Below are 26,754 nucleotides of genomic sequence, written 5' to 3'. Positions count from 1 at the left end.
ACTGCATATCCTTTACTCAGGTCCCACACAGACAAACAGTAGTTTCAAAACCATTTTATTTGGGTAACTGACTGAAGGATTCTCATTTGTAACCAAGATGGATTCACAGTATGTTGTTACATTCACACTTAAAAAATATATCTCTATGTACAAGACTTTGCAAAGAGATGTAAACATACATTATTTTCCAAGTCCACACCTCCTTTCTCCCTGGAGGAAAGGAGACATCCATCCAGCAAGGCAGCCCCTCCAGAGGACAGAGGACAGAGTTACAAGCTAAGCGGGACCACCTGACCTGCTGGGGCCACAGGAAGAAGCACTGAATGGAAGGACAACAGCAGACAGGAGGACACAGCTACCAAAAGTTGAGTTCCCAGGAAAAATAGGCACTGATTTCTACAGGGAAAGTCCCTCCTTTCTGAAGCTCTTTACTGAGCCAATGTGGCTACTAGCGTCTTCACTGGTGTAAGTAACCCCATGCAGGACAGACGGCAGCTGAAAGGGGATGTGGTCTCTCCACATCAGGTACTATCAGGTGCACGGTTCTCATCCCAGGCCCAGCCTCCCATACTGTAACTATGTGGCATATACAAGGTACCCTGCTGCTACCCACCCAATCTACTCTTCAAGTTGGTTGGAAAACTCTTGCTTTAAAAAAACAACAGCAAAAAAAAAAAAAACCCAAGGGAAAAGGCATCATGTTATCTCATCCAAGCTGCCCGCCCTAGCCCCCCGACAGGCGGCATGCCAGGTGGGGGGATGGGTGGGGGAACTGGGGGCTGCCCCCCAGGGGGAACAGCTGGAGGTGGGTAGCTGGCTGGTGGCAAACCCAAACCTGGAGGAGGGTGAGGAGGGACTGCATGAGCGGGGGGCAGGCGTGGAGGTGGGGGTGGGAAATTGGGGTTGTAGGTAGGGGGAGGTGGAGGGTAGCCTGGGGTAGGGGGAGGAATGGCGGGTGGGGGGAAGGAAGCTGGAGGTGGGGGAACAGGAGGTGGGGGTGGATTGGGAGGGTAGACATGGGGGTGGTAGGGAAGGTGAGCAGGTGGGCCATAGGCTGGGGGAAGGGCACCATAGGAGGGGCCCTCGGTCTTCATCATGGATTGCAGGCTCTGGAAGCCCTCTCCTGACATGTAGGAGCTGGTGGTAGACATCCCAGTCATGTAGCTGGAGGGCGGCGGGGGTGGAGGCCGGTGTGGCAATGGTGGGGGCTGGTGCACAGGAGCTGGGTGGGCTGGAGGAGGAATCTGGACTTTGGGGAGGTCACTTGCTTCCACTGGACCAGTTGCTTCAGCCTCACCTAAGGCAGGAGCGAGGGGAGGCTTCCGGTCTGTAGAAGAGAGACATGTCAGTAGGAAGGCCCAGCCCTGGGGCAAGAGGGCCAAGCAGCTTTTAGGGACCCCCGGCCGACTAACTATTTATGGGCACTGGTAAGGTGCTGCCATCCCCCAGGACTAGGTTACAGAAGAGCGAGGGGTGGTACCACCTCTGTGGTTCAACAAGTCTAGAGGTCCTGCACCTTCGCACAGGGTCTTCTACAACATCCTCCACGATGCTGGGTCCCCCCCAATTACTAGGCACAGAAAGCATAAACAAGCTCAGCCTAATTCACCTCTCCTAGCACAAACAGTGGGGGCTTTCCGCCCGTCTGTTCCCAAAGCCTGAGCCTGTCAATGACAGAGATGACAAAGTCAGACAGGAACCAGCACTGCACAAGAGTGGCCTTTCTGTCTGTTTTACTAGAAGGAGAAAGATCAAGCTGACTGCCGTTTCAGATCCAAAGGATGGGTATGCGGACAGGCGTGCAGCAGCAGCAGCACTCTTGAGAACAGACCACAGACCTGTCCACAGCTGACGGGCCACAGGCTCTGCTCCTCCAAAGCCTCACAGCAGGCTTTGGCTTGGCCTGTAATCCTGAGTCATGGCTGGGCCTCTGGAAAATGATGCCAGGAATCCCCCATCACTACCACATATGCACTCAAAAACTGTGTTCTGGGGATGCAGAAATGGCTGAGGGGTGAAGAGCACTTGCTGCTCTCACAGAGGATCCAGGTTCAGTTCCCAGCACCCACACAGAAGCTCACAACCATCTGTAACTCCAGTTCCAGTGGATCCAATGCCCTCTAACCTCTACGGGGATCAGGCAAGAACACACTGCACAGACGTACACATAAGCAAAGCACCCCCCACACACACACACACACATCACTTGTCCCTTCACAGGGCCGTTCAGGAACACAAGCACAGGAGCAAACCTGCTGGCTACAGAGACCACCTAGAGGGAAGTGAGGTGAAGAGCTCCTCAAGAAGCCCTGTGTGAAAGATGCTGGGTCCTAACAGGGCAGGCGGACATGGGATAGTGAAGGTGCCTGCCCAAGCATGGGGGGGGAGGGGGGGCACAGCCACACCACTGCTTGTCACATGGCCCAGAACTGGTACCTGCTTTACCCTATTCTCACCAAGTGAAGGCAAGCAGAAGTCTGGCTTGGCAACAGATAGGTCAGAGGGCCTTGACTGGGATGATCAGCAGCCACCCTCCTCCCTCAGCAAATGGCCAGATGTATCTGTAAAAAATCTGCTTAGGCTGGGCGGTGGTGGCGCACGCCTTTAATCCCAGCACTCGGGAGGCAGAGTCAGGTGGATCTCCGTGAGTTCAAGGCCAGCTTGGTCTACAGAGCTAGTTCAGGACAGGCTCCAAAGCTACAGGGAAACCCTGTCTCGAAAAGCATTAAAAAAAAATTCTGCTTAAAGTCTGGGGCAGACAAATGCCCCTTGGTTCCAAAGCTAAGTGATGTGTACATTGAAGTACAACCCCTTTAATTCCTCCTATGTCATTCCATGACCACCTGGGTTGTGAACATGCATATCTAGCCTTTTTTTTTTGGTTTTTCAAGACAGGGTTTCTCTGTAGCTTTGCGCCTTTCCTGGATCTCGCTCTGTAGACCAGGCTGGCCTCGAACTCACAAATATCCGCCTGGCTCTGCCTCCTGAGTGCTGGGATTAAAGGCGGGCGCCACCACCGCCCAGCCATATCTAGCTTTAATAAATGACTTATGGGGTCAGGTATAGGCTAGGCTAGACACAGAAGGGTTGGGATTCAAGACTGGCCTGGGCTACACACAAAGACCCTATTTATTTAAGAAAAAAAAAAAAAAAAGCTGGGCATTGGTGGTGCACACCTTTAATCTCAGCAAACTCAGGAGGCAGAAGCAAGCAGGTCTCTGTGAATTCAAGGCAAGCCTGCTCTACAGAGTGAGTTCAGGTGTTATACAGAGAAACCCAGTCTCAAAAAATGAACCCAACCCAAACCAAACCCCAAAACTGAAAAAAGAAACTGACGACTACAATCTTTACCTCTGGCTTGTCTAGTACCCAGAGTATTTGCCCCCTGTACTGTGCTGGGGTAGAGGTCTCACTTCTGTGTCACAAGCTGCAGCCACACAGGCCCCCAAATGTCCTCTAAGCCTGGCTGATGACCTTAGCATTTCTTCAGTTTAGAGTTCTACCTTTCTCCTCCCATCCTTCTTCATAGACAGCTACCACAGGATCCCAGGGACCTTGTCTGAGGGAGTGCCTGTAGCCTAGCCCACTCATCCATCTTTGCTGCCACATCTCCCAGCAGAAGAGCAATGGTTGCCAGATAACACTTTCTCCAACTAGGCCCTTCTGGAGCTGACCTGGCTCCCAGGTACTATGTTCTGGGCTGGTCTGCAGTCAACTTAACGGGAATTTCTGTGTTCTGCAGGAAAGGAGGTAGGATCTGAGGCATCTATAGTAGCTGTTTTCTTTGCCTTGAGCAGGGCAGGAACAACTTGCTGGACTACCTTGGGCTCCCTACATGTGCCACATCTCACCCAAGCTAAGCATGGTGCTGCCGAGCACTCATTGAGATGCTCTGCCTTTTCAAATGGGGACCGGGATTGTGCTCCCAGAGCACACATCACCTCTGTTCTCACGGCACTGAAGCCTGTGACTGCATGTGGACACAGAGAGCCACCTGGCAGCTGCTGGCTGCAGGCAGGAAATCCACAGCTGGGGCTAGTTACGCACACTCCCCACCCGTCACAACAGCCGACTGCCAGGTGCAGGGTCCCGGAACACACCAGCTCTCCTGCACCCATTTTTGAGAAGGGTACAAGTAAAGAAAGCTGTCTGGGAAGCCTCCCAGCCCCATGTAGTGCTACTCTCCAGTGACTCTCAACCATCGCTCACTCTTCACGACCCACCAGGAAGACATCTTGTCAAGAGGAAGCAGGTGAGAGACTGCAGCCTGAGAGCAACTCTGTTCAGATCTGGATAGACAGTTCTCAGCTGTTAGGGTTTGCTCGAAAATTCATTTACCTCATGTAGTTCAGTATTTCTGGGGGTGGCTGGTCAGTGACATGTCAAGTCTGCAACATCTACAAATACCTATTTGTGAAACCAGCAGTTTTGAAAGCTCCTTCCTGGTGCACATCTATCTTTGCTGGACCCTCCAGGTCATCCCTCCAGTGGTCCCAAAGATGCTGGGCAAGTGGTATTGGCAGGCACATACCTGGAGGTGGGTGTGCTGGAGGCAATGGTGGGTGAGTGATCTCAAGTTTGGGAATTTTAGGTGGTGGTGGTGGTTCTAAAAAGAAAAAGGGGATTAAAAAAGTCACTTATACTCTCTCACGTCACTAAATCACATAAGCAGAGAGTTCTTTGGAAAAAAAGAACAGGCATGAGCAAGGCATCCCAGGAGCAGGAAGAGCAGCAGAGCCACCATGAACCCATCAACCCTGCTAAAAATTAACAGCACAGCTCAGACACCTCCTCACCATCAGGACGGGCTGACTGCTCCCTGTCAGCACACTGGCCTCTCCGTCACAAGTCCTTCAACAACTTGAAGGGGCAGTGAGCACTCAGAATACAGACAAGCCCTGCATAGCAGTATCATGTCACCAAGCCCCCTGGGTGCTTACGAGACACTCCTTCAAGTCTACTTTCTCACTCTCATATTGATTTCCAGCTGGGAGACTGTCAGCTGTGCATTAATTGTGGAAAGTGGAGATCCGGAAGCAGATGAGTAGATGGAGAGAGAATGTGCATGTTCAATAGCACCAATCCAGGTAGAGGCAACAGCATAGCTCAGGGCAGGTGCCACACACCACCAGTCCCCAGAGGAAATGTGAGGTCACCAGAACGTGCTACAGAAGCCTAAACCTTAAGCAGGCACAAAGCTCGTGGTTGATCTTGAGTTCCATCCTGCTTGTTTCTGTGGAGGCTTTTGTCCTGGAACTCCAGAGCAGCTTAGTTCTGGCCCCTCTACTGGTTTCTCTCCCACACTGCTAACCACTTTCTCATGGTTTCAGGTCACCAACACTGGCTGGATTCAGGTGCATTTCCCTCCCTTTCCTTGGCTTTAGTCCCAGGATGGCCTTGAGCTCAGAGTCCTTCAGCCTCCACCTCCCGAGGGCTGGGATAACAGGCTCAGCTTGCACAAATAACTGAACTTCCAGGCCCTGCCTCTCATCCAGACTCACAGCCCTGACTCCACTCTGCATCCCTGGACCCCCAATCAGTACCTTTCTTGACCTCCTCTCTCTCTGTAATTAATTGGTACCATTCCCATCTTCCTCTCCCCACAGCCAGGACAAGTAAAGCTGCCGCACAGCTGTGTGAAAGCCACACACCTTTCTAACAGCCAAGTGAAAAAGTACAGGCTGTATTACTTCATTTAACGTGACACACTAACACTTTATTTCGACATGTACTCAATATAAAATCCTATTCATAACTTTTATGTTCTCTTTTTCTACACAGCCTTGAAATAACACTGTACTCAGGAGGTAGAGGCAAGTGATCTCTGAAATCTAGGCCAGCCTGGTCTACATAATGAGTTCCAGGCCAGCCAGAGCTATCTAGTGAGACCCTGTCGCAAAACAAAACAACAAAAAACAAACTACAAGTAACAAAAAAAAGCCTTGGAAATTTGGTGATTTGTGCTGACAGTCCCTAGGACGTGGCCATGTTTCAAGGGCTGGCCTGGCCTCAGTGGCTGACAATCTGTACAGCATGGGGAACTCCCATGTCAAAGTGCACCCCAGATCCCCTCTTCTTGGCCTGAGGGCCAATGTCAAGGTGTGGCCAGTATCTTTCCACACTTAACCATTTATCTTATTCATTATCCTACTAATGCTGTCAGGAACGTGATCTCAAAGGAGCCGACCCTGCCATTCTCCCGCATGAAAATCTTTAAAAGCTCCCAACAACTATATAAAGTCTGATTCTCCATGTGGCCTCTGTGATCTGGTCTCTGACCCAACTTGGGAATGAAAGGCCAGGCTTTCAATCCTATCAAAGGGTTCTTCACACTAATCAGACTCCTCCTGTCTGGCCTCACTCTCTCAATTCTTTGCTTCCTGCATCCTTTCATCTCAGTGCTCTGGCTGCTCAGAGGTAGGCCCTCCCTCCAGGGTCATGGTGGGCCAGTTTCTCTAACAGAACCACAGTTGCTTACCTTGACTGTACATCCTACACGACACGGATCACAGCCCACACTGTTTCTTACTCTCAATGCCTGTCACGGGAGCTAAAATTCATTCACCTGTACTGAACTCATCATTCTCCCAGAGAGGTGAGAAAATACAGCTTTAACTTGAAGACCTCACAACACTGTGACTTTTTAGAGTGCAATGAGACTGACACAGGCAAATGACTCTAATTTTTTGCTCTTGAATCCTTCCGATTCTGCTTATCCCATGTTAAAGCATATTAAGTAACTTGTGAAAAAGACAACAAAAACCACAGCATTACAAAGTGCTTTGGCTTTCTTAAGCTGCTAGGATATGTCCAGGGATCACCTGTGTCCTCTGGCTGCCCACAGGCTCTCTGGCCCTCCACTGTCTTCTAGGATGGACTCATCTCTCACAATAAACACCACTGCAAAAGTCACTCATTCATGACTACACCTTCATATGTATTTCTAAGCACAATTTTTTACTGACAGTACTGTCTCAACTTAATGACACCTTTAGTCAAAGTGCAATCTAAAAACAGTCTGGTGATGAGCAGAGATGACAGCACTCTTGCTGGTAGACAAAGGCAGCCATGGGCTCTAAGCTTAAAGCTGCTGTACACCTGAAAGTCAGCAGGAAAGGCGAAACTGGAGGCCTGCTTACCTGCGGCTTTAGTCTCTTCCTTGGGAGAAACCACCTGTTATGAAAAGAAGCACAACTGTGAACTGAGCCTAGTTTGGGTGAAGGCCTCTGGCAAAACATTATTTGTGACCTGAACTTGCAGGGCACACTGTTGGCATCTAGGAGGTCATTTCTGCTTCCTCCTGTCCCCATAAAGCCTTCAGGCCCTCAGTGCATGTAAAGCCTAGGGGCTTCTGGTGGGAGCTGTCGAACAAATGGCTTCCTTCCCTGGTCAGACTGCTGCCATGGGGAAGACGGTGCTCCATCACCAGCAAACTTTGTAAACATTCCATGTCACACACTGGAACCAGGTCCCAACAGCTTTCAGAGCCCACTGGGGTAAGAGAAGCAATGAAGCTTCTCCTCCTTAGCTCTCTGAGGCCATTAACTTCCTGACTTCTGGATGCACAATCTGACTAAATGTTGGTGGGTTCACCTCTTGCCTTGGGTGTTCATGGGACCCCTTAAAAAATGGACCGGCATCAGAGTGTGATGCCAGCAGCCGCAAGCCCACTCACCACTGTGCGCTTCGCCTGTCGGGGAGGACTAGGTTGTGGGGACGGCTTCTTGGGCTGCTGTGCTTGCTGCTGCTGCTGCTGCTGCTGTTGCTGCTGCTGCTGCTGGGCGGACTGCTGTGAGTCCTTCGGCGGCGGCGGCTGTGCTGCTTCGGAGCCTTGAGACGGCTGTGACTGCGGTACTTGTGGCACTTGTGGTGTAGGTTGAAGAGATGGGGGCTGCTGCAGCTGATGAGGGGTGTGATGAGGCATCTGTTGTTTCCCTTGTGAGTAAAGATCCAGGATTTGGTGGCAGATGTCTAAATGACAGCAACAATTACATTTACCACAAACCAACATTTTAAACCAAATTTTACCTAGCGGAGAAAAAAAAAATCACCTCTGATTCTTATAAGAACTACTAAGTAGCAATCACATTTTAAACTCAACCCATCTTTGTTGTGCACAAAACTGGGCTCTATTTTTAGTTCATTAAGCTCTGTGCACATTCAAAGGAAAATCATATTAGATAATATAAAGATGCTACTGAAAAACCAGGATAGCTACTGATCTGGGAAAGTCCACTCTTAGGACTTGGGGCCCACAAGGAAGATTCATCAACATTCTTAAAAGGAAGCTAGGCATGCCAGGTACCTTCCAGAACATCAACAGGGACATCTTGAACAAACTGTTCCCACCATCTCCTGTACATGGGCTTGGAGGTCCATTCTTGTATTTCAAATTTGCATAAGCGTCCCGCAAGATACATTACTGCTACAGCTATGATCTCTGGCTCCCACTGCAGTGACAGGGTGGTGCAGAGACTAGATCAACAGGAAAGAAAACCATGGTTTGCATTGTGATAGCTAACATTCATGACCAAACCAACACACAGAAATTAGTTTCATATTTAGCAACTAGTCAGACTGCTTACTTATCTACAAGAGCCAAAAGTATTATCCATTAAAAAAGCAAGTCTTTAAGTGCCAAAATAAGCTGCTGTAAACCATGGTTACCAACTTGCTTTTTAAAGACATGAACCATAGCACATTTCTGAGACTGCTGCACAATGTAACAGATGAGATCAGGCTGTGTCTTCTTTCTAGCTGCTGAAAATCCAGACAGTGTACTGTCTGCAAAGGAACTCTCATGGTTCAAACAGTCTGTAAGTCAGATTCCAGATGTTTCTCTGCAGGCCACAGAGTGCAACTGCCAACAATTATAGTCACTGGCTCATTGGGGACATTTAAAGTTCTGAAATCATCACGAGAAACCAAATGGGCCCTAAGCAGTCCAGCATGCACTCTCATTACATAGTCTTTACTTTCCCCTCACACCACACTAATGCAATAGGATGAAAGAAATCTGCGTGGAGAAGCACATGACCTGGAGTCAGCTCTGGGCAAGTCAATTTTCTTCTACTTGGAGATAATGGGTTTGCACTAACTGGCCCATACACCTCTGCATCTTTTAAAACATGAATTCGGCGGTGGTGCACACCTTTAATCCCAGCACTCAGGAGACAGAGCCAGGTGATCTCTGTGAGTTCAATGCCAGCCTGATCTACAGAGTGAGATCCAGGACAGGCACCAAAGCTACACAGAGAAACCCTGTCTCGAAAAACAACAACAACAAAAAAGAATTCAATCAACATCTGAACACGCATACCTGTCATTTACAAATGTCCATGCCATTTGAACCAACTTTTGAATTTTGTTTTTATCACCTAGAAATGCAAACAAAAAAAAATAGTTAAATTAATAGGAATAGTAGAAACGATAATTCACAGGAAGTCACAAGTATTTACTTAAAATCTCTTGTGTGTCAGCGCAGCAAAGAGCTTTTGTACAGAAATGATGACAAATGACATGGGTTGACATCCTACCTCTTGATATTCTCGACATGACCTGCGCTGAATCACCATTTATGGGAAATGTGGCTCCAAGGCTAATTTTATTAGTCTATTTAAAATCCTGACTCATTTCCCTGTCTCCTATCACTTGGCAACAGGATGACAGAACCTGTTTCTGCATAAAGGAAAAGCATTAACAGCTCCATTATTGCACTGTCTGAGTGAGCCATGGTCTGGGTACACTTGACAGGGAACTTTCTGTTTTTCTCTTTTGAGAAACACAATCTAAGTACTGTCAAATTAAAAAGACTTGATTTCAGAATGAAAAGTTCTTAAAAAAACAATTGGGGATATGGTTCCGAGGTAGAGCACTTGCCTAACAAATGCAAAAGTCCTAGTTCCATCCCCAGCACTATAAAAAACCAACAATTCAACAACAACAGAGCGAAACCCCCTGGTCTCCTTACCTTTGAGCTGCTTTGCGTATTTGAGTAGGAACTGGTATGGATGTTCCACTTGTAAATCAAACTTTATGGTCTGCAGTAAGATCCTTTCCAGCACCATGACTTCTTCCTACGGCACAAATGTTGGAAGAGTTGATTATGACCTCAGGTCTCTGCCTGCGCTCTTAGCTCTATCTTAGCAGATGTTCTTTGCTCCTTCCTACTTCTACTCAGCCTTTTAACATGGGTGCACAGTGATAATCTAAAAACTCAAACAGGCGAACAAACCAGAGACAACCTTAAAAAAAAAAAAGCAAGAAGCAAAAGCTTTTAGAGGCATTATTATGGCAAATACACAAGCCACCTTTGAAAACTAGGCCTTTAAAACCTGATTTTTTTTTAAAATTTTATTTTACAATACTATTCAGTTCTACATAATAGCCACAGATTCCCTTGTTCTCTCCCTTCCTGCCCCCTCCCCTTCCCCCCAGCCCACCCCCTATTCCCACCTCTTCCAGATCAAGGTCTCCCCCGAGGACTGGGATCGACCTGATAGACTCAGTCCAGGCAGGTCCAGTCCCCTCCTCCCAGATTGAGCCAAGCGTCCCTGCATAAGTCCCAGGTTTCAAACAGCTAACTCATGCAACAAGCCCAGGACCTGGTACCACTGCCTAGATGCCTCCCAAACAGATCAAGCCGATCAACTGTTCCACCTATTCAGAAGGCCTGATCCAGTTGGGGGCCCCTCAGCCTTTGGTTCATAGTTCATGTGTTTCCATTCGTTTGGTTATTTGTCCCTGTGCTTTATCCAACCTTGGTTTCAACAATTCTTGCTTATATAAACCCTCCTCTTTCTCACTAATTAGACTTCCAGCGCTCCACCAGGGGCCTAGCAGAAGGGGATACCAAGAGGAAGGAAGAGAACCAGCTGAAATGGGGGAGGAGTCATGGGGAGTAGTGCGGGAGGGGAATGAATGAAAAGGTATAATGACACATAGTCAGGAAGATGCCATGATAAAATCCATGACTTTGTTGGCTAAAGTTTAAAAGTAATCTAAAAAAAATAGGTTTGATTTTCTGGACCTGGGTTATCTCACTTAATATAAGGCCCAGTTAAAGCCAACGGACCACAAAGTCAAAACAAAAACAAAACAACATATCAAAGTGGTGGAAAGGCAACTCAAGAGAAGAAGGGCTGGTGGGAGTGAGAGGAGGGAAGGAGAGTGTAGCCAGAATCTATCACACACATGCATGCAATTGAACAATTCATAAAGCATTTAAAGGAAAAAAACAAACCTAATTTTTATGCTCATACAAGGGGTATGTATGCCATGGTGTACATGTGTAGGACAAAAAACAACTATGTAGCTCTGGTTTTCTCCACCTATCTTTACGTAGGTTTTGAGGTTGAATTTAGGTCCATAGGGCTGCACAGTCCCAACTGAGCCATCTCAGTGGTTCCACTTTTGGACATTTTGAGGCAGGGTCTCACTCCAGCCCAGGCTGACCTGGAATTCACTATGTAGCCGAGGGTGGCCTCAAACTCACAGTGACTTTCTCTGTCAGTCTCCCACATGCAGGAATTATAGGTGTGATCCATTCTGCCAGTCTGACCTTTTATTTATAGATCATTAAAAAATGTAATCTCTCAGGACCTTCTACTGGATGCTGACATGACAGAGGAAACAAGTGGCTTCACAATTCAGAAGCTGTGTGCACAGGGAGAGAGCGTATGTACACAAGCTTGATCATTTCTGAGCTTCACTCATTCATAAAAGATGCTGAAGAGAGATCATTCTATCTGAAATGCCACCTCAAATCTTAGCCACATAAAACCCAGAGCTCACTCTTGCTCTTTACAGACTTCTGTACATCTCTTGCCATGCATACCTCTGCTATTGAGACTGGGAACTTACTGAGTTTATAGTGACTTGGAAAATGGAGACTTTCCAAACTTTATAGAATCAGCTATGCCTATCCCGCTAACAATCTTTTTAGCTTTGAACAGTTTCAGAGTGTTCTGTTTTATACAAGGCTTATTCTTTAGAGTTTTACTGCTATCTATTGATTCTCTGTTCTTCATACTTTACTTTAGCTAGTGCCCTTAAACAGGTACTTGTAGAAGTCGCCTATCACACAGCCCGATGATGCCTAGCACTCATAGATACTGTGGAATTAGAGAGGAAATTTGTTTGGCTAAAGAAAGGGTTTTGTGGAGAGTGGAAAATCTCTCATCACTAACTCTTGCTCAAAGAGTTCTGGGAAGAGGAGACGGGTAAGAGTTTCTTACCCTGGAGCATTATGTCATAGAATGTAGAAGATTCTTTAACATTCAGTATTTCCCATCATATGGCAAGTTTGAAGTTTTCTACCCTAGTTTCTTAGTGTTCTCTCATAAAAGCTTTCTAAGATTTTAGGAACTTGCACACTGTAGTAAAACCACCTTTTCTTGCCTATTATCATCATCAGTGCCTGCTTCCCAGTGGCACCAGCATTTCCTCTAAGTGTAGAAATCATCTTTACTGAATATGCCAATGACTTCCAGGCTGTGGCCCTTAGGTCTAATGAAGACAGCCCCAGGTCTAGTTTCCCTGTGAGTTTCAGATACTCAGTTAATGGGGGTAATTACAAGTCTCCCTGCAAACACCATTCTCCAGGATGCTTTATTCAGCCTCACCTTGTCTGAGCCTTTGGGTAGATTGCTCTCACAGCATCTTCAAATGATCTTTTAAAGCATGTACCACAGCTAACGATCAGGTAAATGATTATGGGATTAAAATCTATCCTGCCAGTCCATTGTAAGATCTACTAAAGCAGGCCGGGCAGTGGTGGCGAATGCCTTTAATCCCAGCACTCGGAGGCAGAGCCAGGCGGATCTCTGTGATTTCGAGGCCAGCCTGGGCTACCAAGTGAATTCCAGGAAAGGCGCAAAGCTACATAGAGAAACCCTGTCTCAAAAAACCAAAAACCAAACCAAAACAAAAAGATCTACTAAAGCAAAGACAACACCCTGTTTTGCAACAGGTGTTTTATGTCTAGTTTTAAGATAGAGGTTGAAAAAATTACGTAATGAATATGTAAAAAATTAGTATTGCTGGGAAAAACAGTTAAAGCAAAGCTAGTACAAAAAATCCTCCAGCTAACCACTTTATTTTTCCTGAATACTTACACTGCCAAAACAATCGTTTCACCTCTGCCTAGGGAAAAATGTCTCCCTTGACATCTTTATCTTCTTATCTGGGTGCTTCCCAGTGCCTCTTAGCTCCCACATCATGTCTGGGAGACTGTGCATGGAAGATAGGAAGCACTGAAGGTTAAAGGAGGGTCCTCCAAAGTACCCACCAGTACACAGTACTGCTGTCAGGTACCTTAGGCCTACAGTGCTCCCAGATCTGTGACATCTTACCTAACCCATCTTAGCTACAAAGATCACTTGCCCTGCGGCAAGGCTTGGCTGAAGCACATGACTAGCATGACTAGTCAAATCAATGACATAAGATCTCACTGCTCTGTAGAAATCAGATGTCCACGGACAGAGAAAACATTCTTGGAGGGCACATTTTAAAAAAAATAAAATTGCATTGCACTTCTGGTTACTGCTAACCTAAGTTCTGAGTAGGTTCAAATGGTTATAAACAGGGTAATATATAATTAAATTCAGGTCAGAACGATCCACAGTCACAACCCTTACAACCCATTAGTGTTAGTCATAACCACAATATATAGATGAGTATTCTGGACCCTTGTTAGTTCTGCAAAGCTGTAAGGAAAATGACTGCATGTTTTATACACACATACAAATGTTGCTTTGGAAAAAGAGAAGATAGTTGTTATGAGATAGTACAAGATAGTTAAGAAAGAGAAGACCGGGCGGATGAGACAGCTCAGTGGGTAAAGGTGCCTGCTTCCAAGCCCGACCACCTGGGTTTGATGCCCAGTACTCCAGTATGGATAGAGAGAACCAACTCCCTCAAGTTGTTTTCTGACTTCGAGAGGTGTGTGCACACACATCTAGGTGTGAGATACTTGATTACACTGTGTAAAGATACGTCACTGTGATTGGTTTAATAAAAAGCTAAATGGCCGATAGAGAGGCAGGAGGTGTAGGCGGGACTTCTGGACAGAGAGCGCTCTGGGAAGAAGAAAGAGGGAGTTGCCAGCAGACACAGAGGAAGCAGGACATACAGGAGGAGAGGTAAAAGCCTCGAGCCATGTGGCAACGCGTAGATTAATAGAAATGGGCTAATTTAAGAACTAGTTAGAAACAAGCCCAAGCTAAGGCTGAGCTTAGGAGCTGGTTGATGGGACAGAGAAAGACTCATTACACACATACACAGGCATTCAAACACAACTGTGATAAAGAAACAATCACAATAGCGCATGTCTTCTTGAGTCAGAAGCAAGTCAGCTGGGAATGGGAGTCTGCTGAATCTACTGGACATGCTGCCATTCTCAGAGTTCTCAAGTGCTGTCCCGCACATCAGGAGTACTTGGTCAAGCCTCGGCCACATGACCTCCCCTTGCAAAACCAGGAAGGCTTTTTCATAAGGTCCTCTTACGAACCCAAGAACTAGCAGGCACAGTAAGTAGCTTAGAGCCCTTGCCAATGCTCCAGGTAGCAAGATTTGAAGGCAGGAAGTCTGGGTTCTTACCTTTGGGTCATCTCCAAACTGGCCAAACTGCACATCATTTAATAAACTACGAGCTGTTTTGATGATATCTTTACACTTTTTTGGCGTTTCCTCTACTTTCCCAGCCAGAAAGAGACAACAAGCTCCTGTTACCTAAAAGAGGAAAAGACATTCTGACTGGTTAGCAGAGATCCCATGAGACAACGTGAGAATGTTCTGACCTTACAGTTAGTCAGTCCTCAGTCTCCTATCCACAGCTCATTGCAAATATCCCAACCCTCTGAAAGCTGGAAGGACAAGCTAAAGAACCCTAAAAATAAGTGGCTTTATGGCTTTATAAACCAATTGAAATCTACAGTCTTCAGGTTGTGGTGTGTGTGTGTGTGTGTGTGTGTGTGTGTGTGTGTGTGTGTGTGTGTATCCAAGATGCATGGCACCTTGGGTATGAGCCCTCAGTCTGCAACAAAAAGAAACATGATTTTTTTTTTTTTTGGTTTTTTTGAGACAGAGTTTCTCTGTGTAGTTTTGCACCTTTCCTGGAACTCACTTTGGAGACCAGGCTGGCCTTGAACTCAGAGAGATCCACCTGCCTCTGCCTCCTGAGTGCTGGGATTAAAGGCGTGTGCTACCACCGCCCGGCGAACATGATTTTTTGAAGGTAACTGTCATGACACAAAGAGAATAAGTGAGGGAACAAAGTCCCGGGTAATTCCTTTCCTATTCTAAATGGAAGGACAACAGCTCAGTGAGCAGAGCCTGCTCTGGAAACAGCAAGCTCAGTCTGTCAAGACCAAGGCCACACTTGCTTTCCTCCCTGCTGTGATCTAACGTGTGCACCTGCTCTGCTCCCCAACTTACATGTTGAAACTAACCCCTAGAGTGGTAGTACTTAGGACTGCTACCTTCCTGAAAGAGGTCTGAAGCAGTCTGCTCCTCTCTACCACTACCTGAGGATATAGCAAGAAGGCACACTTTCTTTGAAGAATGAGTTCTTACCAAACACTCCATTTGTCAGCATCTTGATCTTGAACTTCTGACTGTCGGGACTGAGAGGAATTATGTTTCTGATATAAAGTACTTAGTCGAAAGTATTCTGTTACAGCAACCCAAAGGCCCAAGACAGAGGCCTCGCAGTTGCTTCTGGGCCCCTTCTTCTTGTCCTACAATTCTACTGCACTGGATGTTAGACACTGCCAGTGGATGAAGCTGACATCGACACTACCTCCTTTAAGAACCTCACAAGCCAACAAGGAAAACAGGTATTAAAGGCTTATTATGAGCTGACTCAGCTTACCTTCCCATCTAAGGGTAACCTCACTTTTTTTCCCCCAAATGATTTTTACTTTATGTATATCAGGATTTTACCTGCATGTCTGTATGTGCAAAAGATGCATGCTGGTGAGGGAGTCATATCCCCTGAAACTGGAATTATAGGTGCTGGGGATTGAAATGGGATCTTCTGTAAGAGCAGCATGTACTCCCAGCCAGCCAAATAGAGTTCCTGACTGACGACTGGTCATCATACTGTATGCCTCCTTCTGCATCTTCTCAAGCTGTTTCTTTTAGACTGCTGTCTTAGCCCATACCAGCCCTGGTATATTCAAAACTTAGCTTTCTCATGGTACTCTCTCCCTTGCACAGTCTACTTCCTAGATATAATATCCCCCTGAATAATACCATCCTGTCAATACACTTAAGTTATGGTCTTACTTAAACCCAAGTTTACCTTGTGAAAGATAACAAATAAGTAAACTGTTATATAAATTATAGTAAGACTGTGGTCCATACTGACCCAAACAAAAAAAGATTTCAACAATGTTAATTGGAAAAAAACAAAATTCAAAATGGAATTTGTTTATATATAGCATGTACCCATAAAAACAACCATTTTCTGGAAAATAAGATGAAAAGAGCCATTAGCCAGTAAGTAGACATAGCAGCACTTGAGAGTTACACTTACGTATCGTGGGAATTGCTTGAAGGAATGAAACATATAGAATCGATGAAAGTAAATGATTCCAGTTGCCAGGGTGTCATAGTGTCTGTTGTTCTGGTTAAGGCTTTGTCTAGGAATGGCTACAAGTTATGTTCTTAGCTACTAAGGGAAGCAACAAGAACAGCCCATATCAACAAAGTCAACCATCAAGTAAATGGGTGGGAATTAGAGGCTATCAGAATTCTAGTGTCAGAATGAGTACTGCCAAGATTTGTAATTTAGCAAGCCACAAGAAATATTTGAGATGTGATCTTACTAAGGCTGGTTTTCTCCTAAGTAGCCATTTGCTCAACAGCTAAGCCTACATATTTAAATGATAAGACAGAGACAGAATCCCTGAACAGCCAGTCAGACAACTTCGACATCAAAGGTACCGAAGACTCATGCTAGTGCACCAAAGGACTGCACGCTTGTCTATGGCAGCTAATCTAGTTCTTAGTGGTGGAGAGCTTATTCTCAACAAATCCCAGAGACTCAGGATACAGCCCCAAACGTGTGCCCACATCAAAGATGAAGCGAGCCCCCTCTCGGCGGTACCGGGCCTCAGTGGCTGGATCAAGTCCTTCAAGTTGTGAGGGTGTATGCGCCAAGTCCTTCTTATCCCAGTACCAGCATGGTTTTGTGTGGTCCAGGTTTGCTGATGTGACTGAAGGGCTTGAATTTTCTTTGTTCTCCTTCATTTATTGAAGTAGCCTTGTTCTTCCCAAAAGGGCCTCTGGAATGTTATAATCCTAAGAGAAAGGAAAGATGCAAAAAGGATGTCACACTATTAATAATTTCAATCATAAATAATCCATAATCACACAACGTAGCAAACAAAGGATCAGCTGAGGAGCTGGAGAACACTGTAGGTGAGGAGCAGCTTGGACTGATTGCATGCTTTTAATCCCAGCACTCGGGGAAGGAGCCATTTCTGTGGGACGAGACCATAAAGACCCGAACATTCTGCCTGAGGCCAACCTGGGGCCCAGCTGCTGATCCTGCAAAGCCCAACAACTTGGAGGTGTTGGTGAGATTGCCCTGCTGATCAACCTGTTCAGCTGAGATCCATTCAGGAGAGGTTTCTGAAGCCTGCAGTCTGAGGAGGAAACAAGATCAGCTGAGGAGTTGGTGAGTGAGCAAAACGCGACCCGAGAACGCAAGAGAAGGAGCCGTCCAGCCACTGAACCAGATCACCAGAGTCATAAGCCCACCCTACATCGACTGGGAACAGGTAAGGCCCCATCTCCAGACTGGCAGACCAGGTCTCTAGCCCCTAGGCCCTACCCATCGGAGTCCCAGGGGCCAGGCAGCTACCTTTCCCTGCTCCCTCACCAAGAAAACCATCCCATGCGACACCAACAACCACTAGAACCATAAGCCCACCCTGCACCAATTGGGAACAACTGCTCCCTGAGACAGAACCCACTAACTGATTGGACTAAGCTGTTCCTGGAGAAACAGAGCCCAACAGCACCGATTCGACCAAGAACTCCTAGTGGACCAAGACTAACAATTAGTACAAGAGAGGGACCTTCAGACACAGACACTGCCTACACCAAGCAGAGGAAGAGATGAGTAGACGCCAGTGCAAAAATACAGGCAACAACATAAAGACTTATATGACAACATCAGAACCTAGCGATTCTATACCTGCAAGACCTGAACATACCAACACAGAAGAAGCAGAAGAAATCAATCCTAAAAATGACTTTAAGAAGATGATAGAGGCCCTTAAAGAGGAAATGAAAAACTCTCTTAAAGAGGAAATAAAGACTTCCCTTAAAGAAATGAAAGAAAAAACAAACAAAAAATTGGAAGAAATCAAAGAAAGCCAAGAAAAAGTAATTAAACAGATGAAGGAAACAGTTCAAGATTTGAAAATTGAAATCGAGACAATAGCAAAGACACAAACTGAGGGAATGCTGGAAATAGAAAATCTGACTAAACGAACAGGAGCTACAGATGGAAGCATAACCACACAACACGACCGAGGCAAGACCCCTCAATCCCCAACGTGCTACTGATTGCTAGTTCAAAGTTCAGGGTACTCTCTCCAAAGCCAATTCAACACACACCCTAACTGAATCCAGCACTGATGGTGGTTTAGGACAGCATTCTATACCCTGAATTCTAAAGCTGAACACAAGTCTGGATGCCCTGCTTTCTCCCTGCCTTTTTTTTCACTGACATATAGTCTCTGTTGCTGGTTTAGATTCCATTCTTCAGTACAACCTGGGCCTGTCTAACATCCTATGCTCATGTTCCCATATTACCCATCTCTACAATTAGCACCTATTAGTCAGATTTCCTGGTTTTTACTTGATTGCTCTTATGAATGTCATAGGATTGGTTTAACTCACACAAAGTCTCTAAGCCAAGCATAGTACTGTGGGAAAAGGGCAGGAGGTGGTCCATGAGGAAGCATCTCCTTTAGATTCTTCTAGTTTCTACCCCCCTCAGACCCTCCAAAGGTTCTAGGTTGACAGCAGGTGGAAACAAAGAACTTACTCAAGGTCACCACAAGTCAGTGCCTTGCAAAGTGGCTCAAAAGCAACATTTTCACCCTGGCAGCAAAAGAGTTCCAAACGAGGGGGTGGAGTCAGACAGTCAAGTGAGAAAAAACCCAGTTTCAGACTCAGGCCAGAGACCCATCATTGCGTCTAGAGGCCTGCCTTCTTCAGGGCCTGTATCATTTCTGGTGGGAGAGCTGACAGCAGCAGGGCAGAGCACTCTGCTCCTGGCACCTGGGCTGTTCTACAAGGAATCTAGTCTTTCCTCCAGCAGGAAGAACTAAGCAGGTGGAGAATGCATCTGTTTGAACGGTCCAGGGGAGAACTCTGATAGACTTTAGGAAGAGTCTCTGAAAGCAAGAAAGGGATGGAGTGGTGCAGAATTAAGAGTTTTCATCTTTAACCCCACAAGAAATGAAGGGGAAGCAAACTGAAAACAGAGGTAGCAATCAAGAGTGGCAGACATTGAAGGAAAATTAAAGGATTAAAAGTCGTCAAGGCATTCAAGGGGCTGGAGAGATGGCTCAGCAGCTAAGAGCACTGGCTTTTCTTCTAGAGGTCCTGAGTTCAATTCCCAGCACCTACAGGGTGGCTCACAACCACCTATAATGGGATCTGTGCCCTCTTCTCTCTATCTGCAGGTGTACATGAAGACAGAGCACTCATATACATTAAAAAAAAGAGTCAAGGTATTCAAATGGGCAGCGAGTTAAGAACACCAAAAGGGACTCTGTGGTGATGGTCTCACATCTTTGAATATTGTAAGAACTACCTATTTGAACATTTTAAATATTTAATTTTGTTTGACATGAGTTATATCTCAATAAAGTAGATTCAAACACACAAAGTGGAAATATGGAAAAGAAACCTAAAGCGGGCACTGAGGAATGAACCAACTATGAAATGGCTATAAACATCTTGTTATTGTTTTTTCTTCCCAGCATAAAAAGGAATATTTGCAATCAGGAGAAAGCCCCATAGGAAGGACTGATTTGCTCTCCACTCCTCTGTCTGTCACCACGGCTTTATAGCTAATTCATACATAAGTGAGTTTTTACAAAGATACTGTTTTTCCATATTTCTGCAGGCTGACTTTCAGGTAGAAGTTTCCATGAATATCTCAGGTTCTTTAAACCTAATACTTAGAAAGCCAAATTCCTCTTGCCTCCCAGCAAAACCAAGGACCTAGGCTGAGGAGTTTAAAAAAAAAAGGAGAAAAATCAACACAGAAAGGAAGCCCTTTCCTGAGGAGGAAACAAAAGTTGGAGGAAGATGTGACAGGTGATATGTTAGGGGGAGGAAGTAGCTCCTGAGAGAGGATCTCAGAGGCTGGAGCAGAGTTGGGTAGGGGAAATAACCCAGTGAGCAGATGAGGCTAGAAAGATCTCAGAACACATGTGGAAAAACTTGTTCAGGTCTATAGTACCTTGATGTCACTGGTCACATTTCACACCAATAGTGCACATAACAGCACCAACTGGGCATTCACTAGCCTTCATTCATTAATGAGACTTTAGTTTAGAAAGCAGTTCATAGACTACTGAGCGTCAAAAATTGGTGTTCACATAATTCTTACAGTCTTCTGGCCTGGAGCTAGCTATGTAGCCCAGGCTGGCCGAGAATTCACAATCTGGGATTACAAGTGTGCACTACCATACCTCGTATAATCCCTCCCACCTCCTTTCATTCTCTTTTCTTTGAGATAGGGTCTCTGTCTACATAGCCCTGGTTGTCCTGGAACTCACTATGTAGACCAGGCTGGCCTCCAACTCACAGAGATCCTTCTGTCTCTGCCTACTAAGTGTTGGGATTAAAGGTGTGCATCTCTACACCTTTTTGTTTGTTTTTAATCTCTCTCTCTTTAAAAGATTTATTTATTATGTATACAATGTTCTGCCCGCATGTATGCCTGCAAGCCAGAAGAGGGCGCCAGATCTCATTACAGATGGTTGTGAGCCACCATGTGGCTGCTGGGAATTGAACTCAGGACCTCTGGAAAACAGCCAGTGCTCTTAACTGCTGAGCCATCTCTCCAGCCCTGTTTTTAATCTCTTATGTTACTTTATTGTACATTTAATCTCAAAAATTTATGTGTGAGATGTGTGTGTGTGTGTGGAGAGAGAGAGAGAGAGAGAGAGAGAGAGAGAGAGAGAGAGAGAGAGAGAGAGAGAAAGAGAGAGAGAGTTTGAGTTGGTTGGCTATGAAGTATAATGCAGATACTCTGTAAGTCACGGCTCAAAAATTTTTCAGTTACCATGTCACACAATGTTTTCTTAGTCTCAGAATTTATCACTGAGAATTTGAAGTTAATGGAGCCAAAAAGACAGCAAACAGCATTGTAGAGTTAGCAAGTAAATTAGGCAGGCCCTGATTTGCTGACTCTAAGAGTGGCATTTCCTCAATCTGCACATTACTTTGTTTCTATAAATGCAACACTGCATCGTAGATCACTTTTATGAAGACAGGGCTTCCTCTTACAGCAGGTGAGATTCTGTAAACTAAACCATTTTTAGTAGGTTACACTTTGTCAGTTTGAGTCTATTATCTTTGCTTTTACAAACGGTGGAGCTAAGGATGTAGCTCCATGGTAGAATGTTTGTCTAGTGTGCTGAGGACCTAGGCTCAACTTAGCACTGCAAAGAAAAAGAACATCTCAATGTCACCTAACATGCTACTTATTTTTACTACATTGTCTGTGTGTGCATTTATTAATTTGAGAAGCACAATTCTTTTAAAAAAGATTTTAAATTATGTGCATGCACATGTGTCTGTGTGTAAGTATATACACGTACCAGCACAGGTCAGAGGCTGGAGTTACAGGACATTGTGAGCCATCTGACTTGGGTGCTGGGAACCAAACTTGGAATCCTCTATAAGAGCAGTATGCATTTTCTTCTTCTTTCCTTTCAATACCTACATTCCATACAAAAAAGGTTGTTTTTTTTTAATTTTATGTGTATGGGTGTTTTATCTGCATGTGCGTCTGCACCAAGTACATGCTTGGTATCTTTGGAGGTCAGAAGACAGTGTCAGATTCCCTGGGATTAGAGTTACAGACATCAGTAAGCCACCATATGTGTGTTAAAAATTGACCCTGGGTCCTTTGAAAGAGCAGCTAGTACTACCGAGCCATCTCTCCAGCTGCTGGTTGCAGTCTTAACTTCTGAGCCATTGCTGTAGCAGGGAGAACCATGGTTCTTAGACACTTTGTGATTCAAATATTAATCTGTGTAAGAACAAGACTAGAGCCCCATAGCTTACCTCTGAGGATCTTTCTTCAGGCCGACATCAACCTGCCAATCAACAAGTCTAGTTTAGTAACAGGACCACAAATCAACCTAAAGATATATATATATATATCTTCTTAAAGATATATGTATTTCTTGTGCCAACTAAGATATAGACTATTTTATCCTCAGATGAAACCTAAATGTACTTATGTCCAGCAACCCACTATTTACCACAGTGTAACCAACTCTGGGTGCATCCATGTGTGTGAGGATGTGATCTCCTGTGTGGGCATATGTAGAGATCAGAGGATGACAGAAGGATGTATTCTTCAATCTTACTTTTGAGACAGGGTTTCTCACTGAATCTGGAGAAGTTTCAGCTAGATGGGCTGGCCAGCCAGTGAGGCCGAAGGATCCAGTCTGTTTCTAACACTGGAGTTACAGGTGTACCATGATGTCTAGCTTTCTAGGGTGCCAGGGGTCTGAACTCTGGTTTTCGTGCTTGTATGGAAAGCACTTTACCCTCAGAGCCATCTCTCCAGTCCCATTTTTTTGGTATGTATTTTTAGAAAGATTTATTTTTTCATTTATGTGTACATGTGTGCCTGTGTAGGTTCCAGTAGAGGGCACTGGATTCCCTGTGGCTGAGATTCTAGGCTGTCAGGAACCACCTGTCATGGGTGTTTGGGAACTATGCTCAAGTCTTCTGAAAGAACAGCAAGTACTCTTAACTGCTAAGACATCTCTTTAGCCCGAGTTCCATCCTTTAACAAAAAAAGAAATGTAATCTGCATCACTTCTATTTTTTCTTTTCTTTTTTTTTGGTTTTTCGAGACAGGGTTTTTCTGCGTAGCTTTGTGCCTTTCCTGGAGCTCACTTGGTAGCCCAGGCTGGCCTCGAACTTGCAGAGATCCGCCTGGCTCTGCCTCCCGAGTGCTGGGATTAAAGGCGTGCGCCACCACCGCCCGGCTATTTTTTCTTTCTGATGTCTGACCATTCATCAGTTCTTACATCAAAGAGATAGCTGATCTTACTCTAAGAAAATTCCGGAAGTACCAGCCTCTACTGTAGTTCTCCACCATTAACTGTATCTGTAGATATTCTCAAAAGCTCTGAACAATGTTACAACATTGAAATTACTCTGTAATGTAAATGCTATCTAATTTATCTGATCTAAAGAATACGAATTACATTTAACTCAACTAGGTATTGTTTAAAAATTCTTCAATTTAATTCCCTGTGACTATCCTTACCCAAGTTTAAAGAACACAAGCAGAGAACTCTTTTCTTCTTTTTATATACTCAGTGAATTTGCTGCATTCAGGCACCATCTCCTAAAACAAGCTCACTCACTTTATGTCAAAATCATGATCAACTAATAATATGCCCGAATAATACAGCAAAATATGTGAATACCAGACAAAAGGAGAAAACCACTAAAACCAATTCTACTCATCACAGGCGATTCTTTAGCAAACAAGGATCTTGGCAACACAGACAACTTTAATCAAAATGTTTCCCAACATTTCTAAGGCCATCACCCATCTATTCTAATTCACTCAGCAAATACAGTTTACTAAGTGTCATATAATGGTCTAGGTACTGGGACTTGAAATCTCTACACTTTCATGGAATCATTCATAGAAATGTGTAATGCATGTCCACAATAACAAGGTGTTGGCCAATTATTCTGTAAAAAACAATATATATCAAGATATCACCAAGGTCAAGTATGTAAAACATAAAAAGCCAGTCTTTAGCCCAGACTCGTGGCACAAGTCTTTTTAACTCCAGCACTCTGAAGGCAGAGCACTCTTTGACCTAGAGGCCAGCCTGGTTTACAAAGAGAGCTCCACACCAGCCAGGATTATACAGGGAGACATTGTCTTAAAAAAAAAAAAAAAAAAAAAAAAAAAAAAAAAAAAAAGCCAGTCTGTAGTAACTGCTCAGGCTGTTTCTTACATCAGATGACTTATGGAAAGGTCCGTTTTATCGGCAGTCCAAAGTTAAGAACACCACCAAGTACGTTATGCACGTTAAACTGTGGAAAAACTTTCAGATAAACATACAGATGTATTTCGACACTTACTAAAGATCAATTTCCCTAACAACAAGCTGAACCAATCACCCAGGAGAGGATGGTGTTTGGAATAAGAACAAGTCTAACTGAGGAAGTCCCCTTTCCTTCATTCCTCGACCTACTCTTGTTCCACGGTCCGAGAGTCACGGAACGCTCTCCAAAGTCCCAAGCCTAAGTAACAGAGGGATCCACATGCTGCGAGAAAGTAGGGATGACCGGTCAGTCTGCGGCAGCGAAAGCCTCCCTCCCCTTTTCCTCACCTGCTAGAACCCACCCTGCAAATCGCAACCACCTTCCTCTGGGAGGTCGGCTACCTAAGTTCTTGGCATTAGTGTCGCACCCCAAGCCGCAGACCCTCTCCCGAAGCTCCCTCGCCTCCACTCAGCGTCGCCTGATCATTTCAACGTGTATCGGGGTTCGAGGGCGGCGGAATCCGGGAAGTGGAACTCCCCCAGAGAGCCCAGGAAATTGGACAAGCCCTACTCGGACCACCAGGTGCGCGGAAGGTGAGCGGCGCTGCCCGCTGTCAGCTAGATACTCACCCCTCGCCTCAGGCCAACCCCTTAGCAACGTCTCTCCTTCCTGACAGCAGCCATCTTGGATGTGGAATGTCGGGGAATACGTCATCACCCTGCGTCTCGTGACGTTATAAGCGTCTGGAAAGGGGCGGCGAAAGTCAGGTGCGCATCAACCAATTAGAAAAGAGTAAAGCTTAAAAAAAAAAAAAAGAGTAACAAGTCTTTCGTCACGTCTCCGCCTACCCTGTGGCCCTGTGGCCGGCCGCCCGTAAGGGGAAGGGAACCGCTCGAATTGGCCCTCCCATCCGCCCCGCCCAAATGGCGAAAGGGAGTTCGGGAGCAACCGAACCTGTTAACGGAACTTGGGTTTGGAGGCGGGGCCAGGGCGCCCGTCGTTCAATCACAGCGCCACCAGGGGCGAATTCTAACCAATTGTGTCCTTGAATCTGGCCCCGCCCTCGTTGCTACTGTCCAATGGCTGAGCAGTACCCTCGCAGAAGGGCGGCTGGGCAGCGGGGCGGGGCCGCGCCGAGGCGTGTGAGGTGCGGGCCAATAAACGGCGGCGGCGGCGGCCTGTGGGCGGGGCCCAGAGGCGGGCGGAGCCGGGTAGGGCCTGGGCGGCGGGGCTGTCTCTGGCCGCCGTCCCGCCCCTCCCGTCCGGCCGCCGCCGCCGCCACCGCCGCCGCCGCCGCCGCCGCCTGGGGGTTGGTTGAGGCGGACGGTGGGGTCCCGGCCGGAGTGTGGCGCCGCCGCTGCGCGTAGGCGAAGCCGGCAGGTGAGTGCGGGCGGCAGTCTCCCGCGTGCGGCCCGCGGGCTGAGGGCACAGGGTTCTGCCGCTCCCGACGCCGTGAGGCCGGCCGGCCGGCCGGGCGCCGAGGTCCGGCGGACCGCTGCGGCCGAGCTCTTCGGGCCCGGGCGGCTGCGGTCGCCGAGGCCTGGCCGGCCTGTGCCCTGAGGGGACTCGCGCTCTCCCGCCGCTCTCCTCTGCCGCTGGGACGTGGGCAGGCGGCAGGTGCAGGGCGCGGCCTGGGCGCGGCCTGGGCGCCGCCCTCGGGTGCGGCCGGGGCCCGGAACGCGCGCGGGGCGCTGGGACTGCGTGCGGCGGGCTGCAGCCTTGGTTTCCTTCCTCCGGTGGCGGCCGCACGCGACGTGGGGCCGAGGCGCCTCTCCCTGCAGCCCTCTTGCCCACCGGGAGCCCGCTCCCCGCGCCTTGTCCTCCACTGGCCGCTTGCAAAGGCAGGCGTAGAAAATAGGTCATGTTTCTTCCCACGCGCCCCTGGCCGAGGTCCACACGCGACGAGCGCGCTGCGAGGGAGAAGCGTTCAGTGCTCTAGGAGTTTGCCATTCCGGTTTCCAACTCTGCCTTCTTGCGGCTCCAGCCTGGGGACGCGACTCTGCCTCTTCTCCCTGGTTGCCGCTCTTGGAGAAGGAGCTGATTAGTGACGTGCGCCACTGGCTGCGGGGGGCCTTCCCCCCCCCCCCCCCGCGCCCGTCGAGTCAGGAGAGGACGTTGAAGCGTTTCAGAAGTGTGCACGCTTTGAGGATGACTTGGGGGCATGCTGTATTCCATTTCTAAATGAGCAGGATGTTGTTGCCAAAGCAAAACCACTCGAACAGGATGTTGACAGTCATTTTGCCTTGCAGACCCTCTGAAGAGTTGACTTTTTAGTGATGGATCCGTTGTAACAGAACTGCAGCCAGAAGGCTGAGGCAGGGGGTCCTGAGTTCCAGGCCTGCCAGAGCTACGTAGGGAGACCCTTTGGAAAACACAAAACCTGAATTGGACACTGAAAAGTGTGGGTTTTCATATGTAAAATGATACCATCCTCATTTTTCCTTTCAGAGGTGATGCTGAGGATAT

General features: G+C 46.7%; 2 protein-coding genes across 3 annotated transcripts in view; one reads left to right on the top strand and one right to left on the bottom strand.

Annotated features, from left to right (window-relative positions):
* Positions 1 to 38: 38 nt before the first annotated feature.
* Positions 39 to 25,038, bottom strand: Ccnk (cyclin K). Of its 2 annotated transcripts, XM_006971694.4 has the most exons (12): positions 24,918 to 25,023; positions 22,327 to 22,358; positions 17,057 to 17,304; positions 16,538 to 16,619; positions 14,599 to 14,730; positions 9,971 to 10,076; positions 9,320 to 9,377; positions 8,306 to 8,475; positions 7,676 to 7,971; positions 7,140 to 7,173; positions 4,532 to 4,606; positions 39 to 1,327 (listed from the first exon to the last, which is right to left on the bottom strand). In XM_006971694.4, exons 3-12 carry the CDS (start codon positions 17,251 to 17,253, stop codon positions 702 to 704), a joined length of 1,776 nt encoding a protein of 591 aa, XP_006971756.3. In that variant the 5' UTR covers positions 17,254 to 17,304; positions 22,327 to 22,358; positions 24,918 to 25,023; the 3' UTR covers positions 39 to 701. The 2 variants fall into 2 exon arrangements, with proteins under 2 accessions (XP_006971756.3, XP_042117083.2); XM_042261149.2 differs by lacking the exon at positions 22,327 to 22,358 and having other exon boundaries at positions 24,918 to 25,038.
* A 488-nt stretch (positions 25,039 to 25,526) lies between these two features.
* Positions 25,527 to 26,754, top strand: part of Setd3 (SET domain containing 3, actin N3(tau)-histidine methyltransferase) — a 71,481-nt gene continuing 70,253 nt past the window's right edge. Inside the window, exon 1 of the mRNA XM_076551345.1 lies at positions 25,527 to 25,668. The gene's annotated coding sequence lies outside the window, so the exon portion shown is untranslated. The remainder of the gene's footprint in view (positions 25,669 to 26,754) is intronic.

This window comes from Peromyscus maniculatus, chromosome 14, assembly GCF_049852395.1.
Source record: "Peromyscus maniculatus bairdii isolate BWxNUB_F1_BW_parent chromosome 14, HU_Pman_BW_mat_3.1, whole genome shotgun sequence".
In the NCBI taxonomy this organism is placed as follows: domain Eukaryota; kingdom Metazoa; phylum Chordata; class Mammalia; order Rodentia; family Cricetidae; genus Peromyscus; species Peromyscus maniculatus.
This window is presented reverse-complemented; position numbering and strand designations above follow the sequence as displayed.